The sequence below is a fragment of the Micropterus salmoides genome, unplaced genomic scaffold (assembly GCF_014851395.1).
Source record: "Micropterus salmoides isolate LMB-PRFRI ecotype aquatic unplaced genomic scaffold, ASM1485139v1 Ms_hic_scaffold_17, whole genome shotgun sequence".
Taxonomy (NCBI): Eukaryota; Metazoa; Chordata; class Actinopteri; order Centrarchiformes; family Centrarchidae; genus Micropterus; species Micropterus salmoides.
Window position 1 is genome coordinate 8,071,461 of NW_024040817.1, and position 12,447 is coordinate 8,083,907.

The 12,447-nt window shown below is 38.7% G+C and overlaps 1 protein-coding gene across 1 annotated transcript; it reads left to right on the forward strand.

The window, feature by feature from the left end:
• The first annotated feature begins 162 nt into the window (after positions 1-162).
• necap1 (NECAP endocytosis associated 1) lies at positions 163-7,799 on the forward strand. The gene is made up of 8 exons (XM_038725017.1): positions 163-294; positions 2,105-2,205; positions 2,737-2,841; positions 3,001-3,082; positions 3,264-3,372; positions 3,875-4,022; positions 4,314-4,407; positions 5,095-7,799. The coding sequence occupies exons 1-8, from the start codon at positions 200-202 to the stop codon at positions 5,141-5,143; spliced, it is 783 nt and encodes a 260-aa protein (XP_038580945.1). The 5' UTR covers positions 163-199; the 3' UTR covers positions 5,144-7,799.
• The last annotated feature ends 4,648 nt before the right edge of the window (positions 7,800-12,447 follow it).

Sequence of the window (12,447 nt, forward strand, 5' to 3'; positions counted from 1 at the left end):
AAAATACCACAATTAATGGAAAAATATAAATAGATAAAGATAGTGAAAACAAGATAAAGATGAGAATATAGTACATAGAATGAATCTTCACAGGAGGTTAGGACCTCGCAAACAACACAAATCCCTCTCAGAAAACAACCGAATAAATAATGAGTCAGGTCACAAACACAACTCCCACATCAAAAACAGTTGATTCAAGATGGCGGCCGAGGGCGAGTACGAGTCGATCTTGTGCGTGAAATCCGATGTCAACGTTTATCGCATCCCGCCGCGAGCTTCAAACCGCTCATACAGGTAGAGAAATAACCTTAGGTTGTTGACGGCACTGTAAAATATGATGTAACGGTGTTTGGTGTCGCTCGGTGTGGGCATTTCACTTTCACTCCTCGCTGCCAGTGCATGCTTTCTGTAACGTTACGACTTCACGTTAATGTTATTTTTTGGGGGAGACCGGGGATGAAAATAACGTTTCTTGTTGACACGGTGTAAACCGTTGGCAGGTGTTTCTGTGCCGCTTTGTTCTTCACGGCGGTTGAGCTGTCTGTTATGAGGCGGAGGTGTTTGTCATCATGCCGGGGTCGATATGGGCGATGTGCCAAGACAGTCCCACTCGCTTGTGTGACAGCTTGGATATTCTCCTCATACAGTAAAACTACTGAATTAAGAAATGCCGTTTGAGGGGTTTTCTGGATAGTTTCTGCTTGAGGTTGTAATTACTGCGGTAGTCTGTTGACGTTGTCTCGATGGCATAGGGAGAGATTACACAAACTAATCAAAATGTTCATTAAGAACATTTGCATAGATCCACGCATAGGCGTCATTTCCACTTACAGACAGGCTGGTATTCAATCAAACTTCAAAGGTGCATATGCCCGATATAAACTATATTTTATTTCTCATAACTGTCAGTTAATTCTAGCATCCTGTCATGCAGAGATAAACATTCAAAAACCAGAGCAGCAGTCTGGACATAGCTGTCATTTATACTAAAATACTTGCACCAAGAAATGTTAAATAGCAAATGAAAATGCTTTGAGAAAGGTTTATTTGCACAATAACAAAACATGCCAATGTAAATATAGAAAAAACAAATGTCCAAAAAAAGTAACTTAAGCTGCAAAAATTTGAATTGCCACCTGATTTTTGTGTTTCTCTTTATATAAATCAATATATTTCCACTATTTCCACATTGGTGCAGAAAATCTCTCCAGACTGCAGGAAATTAAGTGTTTTAATACTCAAATGTTTCTGATGGCGGATTCCCGGACACCCCAACTCAATATTTTGCATCTTCACGTCTCGTGAGCTACATCATCACACCCCTAATCTGAGCCCTTATGTCCCCACCACTTTTCAACAAAAAATAATGCCCTTGGATCCATTTGACCACCTACACCCTCCTATTACAGTATATATATTTGCCCCATTTGAGATACAGTATGACTTTAGAAATTAGAATGAAAGGTGAAGTGCGAAGCCTAAGCTAAGTTAAAAAAATAACTAATAGACCTATGTATTGTAAAATAAGTTTAAGTTAGTGGCTTCCCAAAGGCTTCCAGAGTCAAATCTGAATTGATTCTTGTGATGATTGAAGTGATGCTAAGAACAAACAAACAAAAAATGAAGTTTAATTTAGCAACTTCATTCTTGTGTAATGAAATCCTCCACATTTCATATTTCTAAAAGAAGATTGCCTACTTAATATTAAGGGCTCACTATTTTAGGAAACACTGGTTTAATAAAAAATATCTCTCTATAAACCATAATTCAATACTTTTCTGAAAAAAATAACTATGCTATGTAACATTTTCTTGACTGGTATTGATTTGAATGTTATTTCACTTGACTAATCAATACCATCACACAGTCTCTGTATCTATGGTAGTATTATGCAAAATGCTGTAATGTTCTTTGGATGATCAGATGTTTTAAAACTACTACGTTGATTTATTGAAATCCAGAGTTCTTAGCTCAGGGTTTCCATTTTGACAAAAAGAGACAACATATTAGATAGTTATGTTATTTAATATATCAGTGTTTATATCAATGTCCAGTATCAGTTTTTGTGAGTAAAATGTTAGTCCAACACCCTGTTTGTTTACAGGGCAGCTGACTGGAAGCTGGATTCTCCAGACTGGTCTGGTCGAATGAGAGTCACAGCCAAAGGCCAAGTGGCGTACATCAAACTGGAGGACAAGATCTCAGGTACGTCTATTAAACTCAATAATTACATGAAAGCAGCTCACACAAGCAGACTGTACATTACTGTAGACTGCAATGCAGTGCCTTAAACCTGCATTCTTTCTATATACCAGCAGGGGGTGACTCCACTGGTTGCAGAAACAAGTCAGATCGTATAGATTGTATTGATTTGTTACCTCAGTAAACACTTTCCTAATGAGTTTATTGTGTCAGTCGGTATTTTCATGTCCTTTTCACTACAGCTTGATGTTCATTTTGTAAATGATGGTCCCATTTGGAGTGACATAGACAATAAAGCAGGGTATGCTTTAGGGCGAGGCTTCCTTGTGATTGACAAGTTGCTACCACTGTGTCCTGTCAGTCAGGATAGAGGCGTAGCAATGCATATCCCGCCCCAGCTCCTACCTCTCTAGTCCAGATATGGTCACTTCTGATGGCAAAAAACCATGTGACAGCCAAAATGCCAGATTTGAGGATGGATGATTCCCTGTTTTGACACATGAATCACTCATTTTGATAATCATTGTCCTGCAGGGGAGCTTTTTGCCCAGGCCCCAATTAAGGAGTATCCCGGTGTTGCACTGGAAACGGTCAGCGACTCTAGCCGATACTTTGTTCTGCGGATACAGGATGACAATGGTGAGGATGTAAATGTTATAAAAATCATAACTATTTTTTGGTGCCCACAACTCCCAAACATTTATTAAGCTTGCCCGTTACTATCAGCACATGGATTTGAACAGTGTTATGCCGGCTGTTGTTCATGTCAGTTACTGTAACAGCATTTCTTGTACGCAGGTCGCAGTGCTTTCATAGGAGTTGGCTTCGGGGACCGAGGGGACTCTTTTGATTTCAACGTGGCTTTGCAGGACCATTTCAAGTAAGGAGTGACGGTGTGATTTCAGTGAGATTACTGTCTTTCTCCTTTGAAACAAATTCTGTCTTTGAGATATACAGTACTTGTAGAAAGCTGCATGCTGTAGTTTTTCTGAAAACTGCTGAGATGCGTTGTTTATTTCTGTATCCGTGCTGATGTGATGAGTGTCCCTGCATCCCTGCAGATGGGTGAAACAGGAGAATGAAATCAGTAAAAGTGCCCAGCTCGGGGATTCAGGACCAAAACTGGACTTAGGCTTTAAAGAGGGACAGACCATCACACTCAACATCGGGGTGAGAACCAAAATGTCCAGCTTTCAGTACATTTTCAGAACAATTAAAATAAAATTAGACTGTTGGCAAGTGTAGAAAGTGCGTGGTCTGGGATTGGCTCCAGCCCCCCGCGACCCTGTACGCAGGATAAGCGGTTAACAATGGATGGTAGTCATAAAAAATCCATCAATTCCATGTTCCTATTTCCATTTAGTTTATTCTGTTTTGTACGTCACATGGCTCTCGAAAACCAACTTTCCCCACTCTTCTTTGGTCAAGTAATTTATTTCCCCAAATGTTTTGTTTTTGCAGCTGTGAAACAAAAACACAGATTTAAACACAAGGAAAAAACAAGTGTAAACATAGTTTTTCAAGTACATGTTTAAAGGGATTATGCTAAATGTCATGTAAAGAAACTGGTGGTTAAAACGCAAAGGTAACGTGTAAACATTTTTAAAACCTCCAGGAACGTCTGAGTTGTTTTCTCTTCTCAAAAACATAATTTTTCTTTCTCTGTCTCCAGCAAGGTAGAAAGAGGGATAAACCCCGCCCACACAGCTCAGGTGGGTTTGGACTCCTCCCACCACCACCTGGATGCAAGATAGCCCCTCCTCCCGTATCAGGCTCATCCAATCACAACATAGTTCCTGAGATGGGAGGCACAGCAACAGGTAGATGGATACTTTCTGTGCAATAATATTTTAATATCAGTGAGCATTTTCTTTACAAATGGAGCAATAAACCTCTTTTCAGTTTGTGATTGTGGGATACAACTGTATTTTAGCACACGAGTCTTGTGCAGCTTTAACCTATAAGACTGACCTATTTTCTTAATAACTGCTTTAATTAGTTGCTGTTAAGTGAGTCATACGTTTTAAAGCTTCAGGCTGCAGAAAATGAAGTGTGTCAGTTTGTAAGCTTCTTATAATGAGCTGCGTGTTTCTCTCTGTCTCTCTTGTCAGGCTGCCTGTTGGAGCTGGACAGTAGCAACTCTAACACTGTGGTTCAGTCAAACCCTAGTTCAGATCTTTGGGGAGACTTCTCTGCTCCTGCAAGGTAGACAACTTATTTCTTGTAATTTACACTATGTGGTATGTATTTGGTAACCCATTGCAATTATACCCTTATGTGACTCTGGCAAAACATTGTAGGGATTTGTTTTCATTCAGCAAGAGCGTTAGTGAGGTTCGACAATGATGAAGGGTGATGACATTTGGCTCGCAGTCGGTGTTCTAGTTCGTCCCAAGGGTGTTGGATGGGGTTGAGATCAGGGCGCTGCGCTTCCAGTCAAGTTAATCCTCACCAAACAAAATTCTTTACTGCCAAATTTAAAATACAATTAAATAATTCAATCATATAGTCATTTTAATATTTAAGGGAACTCATTTGTAAAAAGATGGGGAAGATCTGACAGTGAGGGGTAAACTGTCTCTCTGAGTTGCAAAATGTATGATAAAATTACGAAATGAAGATATACTTTTGGCCATGAAATGTAAATTCAATCGCTATTTTATTTGTTTTATGAAACCTTGCATTTTAAATTTTGTGCATATTATACATAGCGTTTTTGTACATCTCAGGATGAGCAGTAGCACCGAGACTCATCTGTTGTTGTTTTTAGTGAATTTATTTTAAATATTTGTATGAGAGAGGTCATAACATGCAAAACACTGGAATTCCCTTTAATAACTGATATGATGTTATTAGAATACATAACAAACTAACATTAGTTTGTGTTTCCAGCTCTGTTCCATCACGACCACAAGACACCGGGAACTGGATCCAGTTTTGAGTTGTTGTGATTTCCATCTCGCCTGCATCTGTCTGTAGCTTCCTGTGCATCACACTGAGATTAACTCCCACACACTGATCCAAAAGCAGAGACCTGAAACACTACAGCTATAGAAACATCCCATGACATTTCAAGAATCATAGTTCTTTCAGATATTCTTGACAGGAAATGAAGCATTAATTTGTTAAAGCCATTACTTATGATATGAGCCATGTCCAATAATATTTAAGGGCTATGTGTGACGTCCCTGAGAGGCAGGTTTTCCTCTTTTATGTATCTGCATCGTCTCCCGCTACAGATGACTCTCTGGACAGAGCTTAACCTTTAGATCTGGCATGTTTATGTCACTGCAACAGCTCCCCCTGCAGGCACTGCAGAGTGCTACATCTTAAGAAAAGGCACCAGTGCTTTGCATATCCTGCTGTAAATAATGTGCAGTGAGCTACAGAGCTTAGCTAAAGTGAAGGCTACATTAACTGTAAGACACAAATCAAAAAGGAAATTCAGACATTTTTTTTTTATTGCTTTACATTTGGCACTTAAATCTTATTTTTGTCAGCCTTATTATTTCTAATTAAATTAGAGATTTCATAATTTCAGTGATCCATGTAACTTGTTGATGATATAAAGTCCTGAAGACAGAACAGTTTGAGATAAAACACTGTTTTACCTCCATTTGCAAGAGTTTTCACTTAGAAACGTTGGGTTTTTAGTCTGAGCAGGGGGTTAAATGACTGACTCGTTCCCACCCTCACACTGTGAATTGTGGAGTAGTACAGCCTTGTCCACACGTCTGAAAAGATCTGTATTTAAAATAACTACTGTAGGTCTAAAGTGGGGTTTGATTTCATAATGCAATGGTGACTTGAAGATGAAACTTCAAAATGTTCAGATTAGCTTTGCTTTGTGGGGTATGAAAACTAAATTGTCAAGATTTCAACTCTTCTCTGAACTCAGATGCAATTCTTTGCTTAAACCACGTTTATCATCTAAACTACTGGTATAGTTATCGCCAATTATCAATTGTACAGTGTTTAGTGTGATTAAAGAAACACTGAGATGATGAAGATAATGTGGGATGAGATACTGTAGGAAGAATGTTTTAAAATATGTTTATAGAAATATATGGAGTACATTAACATTCCTTTCTGCTGTATCATATCTATATATTTATGTTTACAATGTAAAATCATATGTGTTTACTACTGGGGGCTTGTTATCAACAGGCTTATTTAATTATGTAGCTCTGAAATCAGTAGCCAAATCCAGACACACATTCATAACTGTCAATTATATACATTTTATTTTACTTAAATAAACTAAGTATTAATTATTTGGTGATAGGTATTTGTTTGCTGACAGTAAATGAAAACTACTGAAATACTTAATTTAAATTTTTTTTTCTTTTACTCCTGTGAAAACAGCATCTCATCCCAATTAAGGGAATTAAATAAATGAGGTAAACCAGGGCAGGAATGTAGGACTAGATATCAGCAATTTTGCATGAAAAGCAGTTATTTTCCTCAAAGATTATCAGAGGGAAGATCGAATGTGGGGATGGTTGGCAAGTAAATCTTCAGATTCACTTCTTGCCTGTCCACCAGATTTACATTTAGATGTTTAAAGAGCAGTCTTTCTGCATCCCCTGCATCTCCGAAATGGTCTCCTCCTGTGAAAACCAGTGTTATGTTAAAGAGAAAACAGACTGGGAGGTGAGTAAGACGACTTACACGTCAGTCTAATGTGCTGTTCACAGCACAGAAGCAGTTTTACTGGGATGTGATGGCTTGAGAAGTGCACATACAATCAATTTACTTGCTGCAAGTAAGAATAGATCTTGATGAACAAGTAAATACAATTCCAGATGCAGAAGCTGTTCAGCATGACTCAGTGCTAATGTTTCACAGCAGTTTTAGACAGTCTGAGGAAAATATTTGCTTAAAAGAGCAGTTTGGGAAATATGCTTATTCACCTTTTTACGGAGAGTTCGATGCGAATATAGAAACTACTCTCGTTCTGCGCACTTAATATGAAGCTGGAGCCAGCAGCCGGGTATATTAGCTTAGCTTAGCTTAGGATAAAGAATGAAAACTATGGAAACTGCATGGCTCTGTCCAAAGGGAAAATCCACCCAGAAGCACCTCTAAGTCTCACTATTTAACACATTGCATCTCGTTTGTTTATATTTCCTAAAATGTCGACCATAACCTCCCTTATGCTGTTGTCCCTGTGTAGCTTATTCAGACAATAAAATTACATCAGAAAGGCTCTTTTACTGAACCCAGGTGTACTGTTAGAGATTTGAACACACCAGTCTCAGGACTGAAAGCGAGGAAAAACAAAATGATTGTGTTACTTCATCCAAGGAATGTCTTAATGGCAGTAAATGATATGTGAATCTTTGTGCTGAAAAGGCTTTGGCCTGTTGAGAATTTAGACGGTGTTTACATGACTTTGACATATGAATTGTGATAACCATTTCTTGACTGTGAATTAATTTGGGCTGATTGATATAATATGTTGTGTTTACATCGCTTGTATTGCTGACTAAAATAAAAATATGTCTCCCATTCCTCACATATTGTAAAATCACTGGACTAACACTTGATTTGAGGCCAATTTAATGAGAAAGAGGCAATAAATCCTTTCAAAGGATGCTTGATGTCTTGTTCTTATTTTGAGTACTGCAGTATCAAAAAAAGTAATTAGTTTGCATTCAAAGTGCTATGGGAGAAATTATAATCTGAATTATACTTCTACTAGACTTGAATTAGCTTTAGTAACATCCTGAAGGTGGTGCCAAAACACTGGTGTGGCAAACGATTTACATCTCATGACCCCCTGAATCACTGAAATGGCCTGATTAGCACTTATGTGACCCCACGTCTCTTACATCAAGTCTAAAAATCAAAACCATGGAACATCAAGGCTATAAAAAAGACTAGATCTATTTGCGGTGACTTGGTGAGTGTTATTATTACTAGGTATTATTAGGTACCCTGATTTCACCTGAATTCCTATGGTCACTGGTTTAAAATAACTACATTTAGTTAAGTATTGTAACTTTGCGGTAAATGCACTTTACTTTTGTTCCGCATACACCCATCAGCCATAACATTATGACCATTTAACCGCCAAAATAGCCCTGACCCTTTGAGACATGTACTCCACTGTGTATGCTCTGTGTGTTGTAACACACAGATCGGACCACACTCCGCACATGCATCAGTGAGTTTTGGCTGCCCGTGACCCTGTTGCTGGTTCACCTCTTTTCATTCCTTGCACTACTTTTGATATCTAGTGCAGACTGCACTGCAGACTGTTTTGGAGATGCTCCTACCCAGTCGCCTAATACTGTATATCCCACCCACTGACAGATGCCATAACAAGATAATCAGTGTTATTCACTTCCCCTGTCAATGTTGTGGCTGATTGGCGTATATTAGGCACCTATTAAGCCAAAGTGTGTTATATGTTTGAATACAACACGTCTGTGTAGTAGCTAAAATAGCTCCATATTGATTGTATGTATTTTGATTGTAGGGTTGTAGGGTTTTTACAACATTTAAATGTATTTCTTTACACTGTGTTATTCCAACTTTTACATAAATACAGGTTTTAAATACTGCCTCCACCACTGCCCCTTGCTATTGCACGGCAGAGAGATCCCACCATTAGACACTCTGTAAGAAGTTAGTTAGGGAAGAAAGGGAGACAGTCTCAGTAGAAGTGAGAAATATTGTGAAAGGTTAGGACATGACCTCACTGAGCAGTAGCTTTTAGCTCTGCTGACAGACAGAAAAAGAGAACGAGACAGCTGGATGGACGCATTGAGGGAGAGAAGAGGAAACTGGTGACAGTGTCAGATCTCGCTGACCTCTCCAGAGCTTCATCAGGAACACGATTCATCTTCCTCTGATTTTCTTGTCACCGCTCTTCAACTCTGAGGCGCACTGTAGCCTTTTGGTGTTTATCAAGTGTGAGAGCGCTGAACATGTAAGATCTGTGTGCAAACTTGTTCTGAGTGTGCTGTGTGAGAACTTTAGATCAAGTGTTGATGTGTGTGAGAGTGTGTATAACTCCTCTTGTAATCTGGATCACCCCCTGCTCTGTAACCCACACCGAGCAGCAGCACATCTCTCCAAAACACCATCAGATGTGTCTTATTGATGGATTAATTTGGATCTGTGTTACAGCCAAACTTAAATTACAGAGAAATTCAGGAAATTCATTCAGTTTTAATACACTTGATATCCCTGCATGCTTGCTGAAGATAACGTTCCCCTTTCTAGAGAACTTTCCCATCTATCATTATCAGATGTAAAGGTTCAGCATGTAACTCAAATACAAACTCTACAATAACCCCATCACAAAAAGTTCAAGTATAACATGGGATTGTTTATTTAATGGGTTTCATATCTCTTAAGGTGTTTTCAGAAGAGTGCTTGTCGTGTCCCCCAGTTTATTTACTGCTGCATTCAGAGTTTATGATGGTTCATCTTTTTTAACATGCCACACTGCAGCTAGTTGTGTGACCATGGCAGAGACTATAGCGAGGGAAATTAGGAGTTAGTTTTACTGTATCTGAGTTCCCTGAGTTATACACCTTTTCACCAGTAGAGAACTATTAAGAGAAATGAGACCTGATGATGGTGCTAGATAAAGTCTACCACATTTCATGAAATTCCATCCAATAACTGGATCCGAAAATTGCCAATTTGTGTACCATTAATTGAATCTCCCTTAAAGAAGAAAATGCTTAAAGAAGTCTGACTGTACAGAAATCTTAGATTAAAACGAGGCAGGTTAAATTAATTTACTGCCTTTTTTATTACCTCAGTAAATACTTTCCTAATGGTTTTATGGTCTCAGCTAGTTTCAAGTACCATAAACCAAGGTATGCTTTAGGGCATGGGTCACTTGTGATTGACAAGTTGGTACCATGGCAACCTGTCAGTGCAGCTCCTCTACTACACCCTCTCGTCCAAATATCTTTCTGTCTGATCCATCTTGTAGGAGTTTGAGAGACAGACACATAGACTAGATGGCCAACACACTCCAAGAGGACTTAGGTCACTAACTCTAATCTTAGTTTAGCATCACTTTCAACGCCACATACATCAGCACTTCATAAGATAAATAGACAAGTATGTTTTATTATTTGGCTTTAGGTTGTGATAAGAAGAATTCAGAGCAGCTGCCTAGTCATGATATCGCAGTCAGAAAACGACATGTACCCATTAGAGAAGACCTGTTTGCCTTCTGCAGATCCAAATGGAATATCAGTTCTGCCGGCACTGCAGCTCTGAAGCCACAGTGCCGGCAGAACTACATGTTTCTTTCAAGTCAGGTGCTCATCACTGCTGTAGCGATGTGTTTTTTAACCAAACCAGTGTCAAGTCAGTTAATTTTGGTCCAGTTTGAAATAATAATATTGGCAAATATTGCATTGGTTGCCATTAAATTAAGTATAGACTTTCTTGGTCCCCAGAGGATGAATCTCTAAAGGCACTGCAAGACATGCTGTGTCTCCCAAAGAATCCCTGATAGGAAACAGGTGCTAGTTTCAAGATTAATTTAACTGCTGATCCTAACTGGCCTCAATAAGGCCTCTGTGGTTTAAAATGTCCAGAAAGAGACAGCATTTATTCACATTCAAACAGCAGAAACTTAAAGGATAAGTCCTGTTAATAACTTAGATCTTACTTTCAAAGTTTTGTCCATCATTCCTGAAAATACAGCGTCATGATACAACAGAGATCACTGTTTATAGCTGTCAAAGGCAGTAGTGGAAAGCTGAACAAAGTGAGATGTGATAATGGTAAAATAACGACACATTTTCACACAGTCCCACCTGGAAGGCATTGACTCAGTTGAAACCATCCTTACTTTCTAACCTCTGCACACATGACCTATCAGTGTGTGATGTGGTTTTGAATATTGGATTGTCTGTTTTGAAAAGGTACTGAACTTCTTGGATGCAATCAGGGTTTCAGATGCTGTTTGATGATCCAATAAGCACTTTGGATTGAAGCATGACAACACTTTTACTCTTGAACTTTTTCAGTACTTGTCACCTTCGCTACATCTCTTTCAGCTTACCTCATAAACATTAAAATATATCTGGCAATAAGACCTGTAAAGAGCCACTCTAATATTAATAATAATACTGGGGATTTTCCAAAAACGGCAGTCTGCCGCACTCATCGTCTTCACTTTATTGAATCCTCTGCTAGATGTAGTTACAATAGCAGCTGCTTTAATGTGATAAGATTATGTAGCACACCTTTATTAGCAGACACTTGTCACTTCTACAAATATATCACAGTATTACTATATGTCATATTTTGTAGTGTTTTGTGATGTCTTCATTTTCAGTCAAATATTGTCTTACTATTTATTACTGTAATAAAATGTTATGTATTTATGATCTGTCCTCTTCACAACTTCTAGCCTTACTTTTCTCCCTTTCTCAGTGACACATTTGCTAGACAAACACACACCCACACACAGTCACACTCACTGTTACTCACTGGCATACTTAAAACGCACAGCGTTAATGCAACATATCAGGTGAAATGTCAGGAGAGGAATCTATATCGGAGTGGTTCACAGACCACCGGCAAGTGTCCCCCCTGTGACCCTCGGACCCGCTCCGTGTGAGATGGTAATGAAACTGTCTTCCTTTAATTAGCTTGCAAATTCATGAGCTTTGGCTCAGGATGGTTTGTGAGATAAAGTTGTTCCTCCTTAAAGATGCTCTCTTTATCGTTTTAATCAAAAACATCAAGAATTTTTTGTCGACTCTAACCAGCAACAATATAATATTTGACACTGAGTGATTTAGGTGCTGCTGGAGTAAGCAGGCGGTGGAGCGGAGTTTAAAGGTTAGAGTCACTAATGATCACTTTTTCCTTTTAAGTTTTCAAGGAAACATGAACCAGCACCTTGACAGGATGATTTAGGTGGAGGTGTGTGTCATGGGTAGTGAGTCAGTGAGTACATACAGTTGGAAATCCTGCATTCATGTCCTATTATACCAGCATGTCCTCTATTTGACTAAATATTTCTGTAATGACGCGACATTGACTGTGCTTTGATTTGGTAGCCCGTCTGGTGGCACGTGCATGTTAGTGCAAGTGAGCACTTTGGCTGTGAAACTGTTAACTTTGAGTTAAAACGTCTGTTTCCTTTCTCACCTAACATTGTGAATTATAGCTCCTTTATGAACATATTTGCAAATGCATTGAAACTCATGTTTGGTTTTATATGTGCATGTGTTATTGCTTGTGTGTAAAAACCCT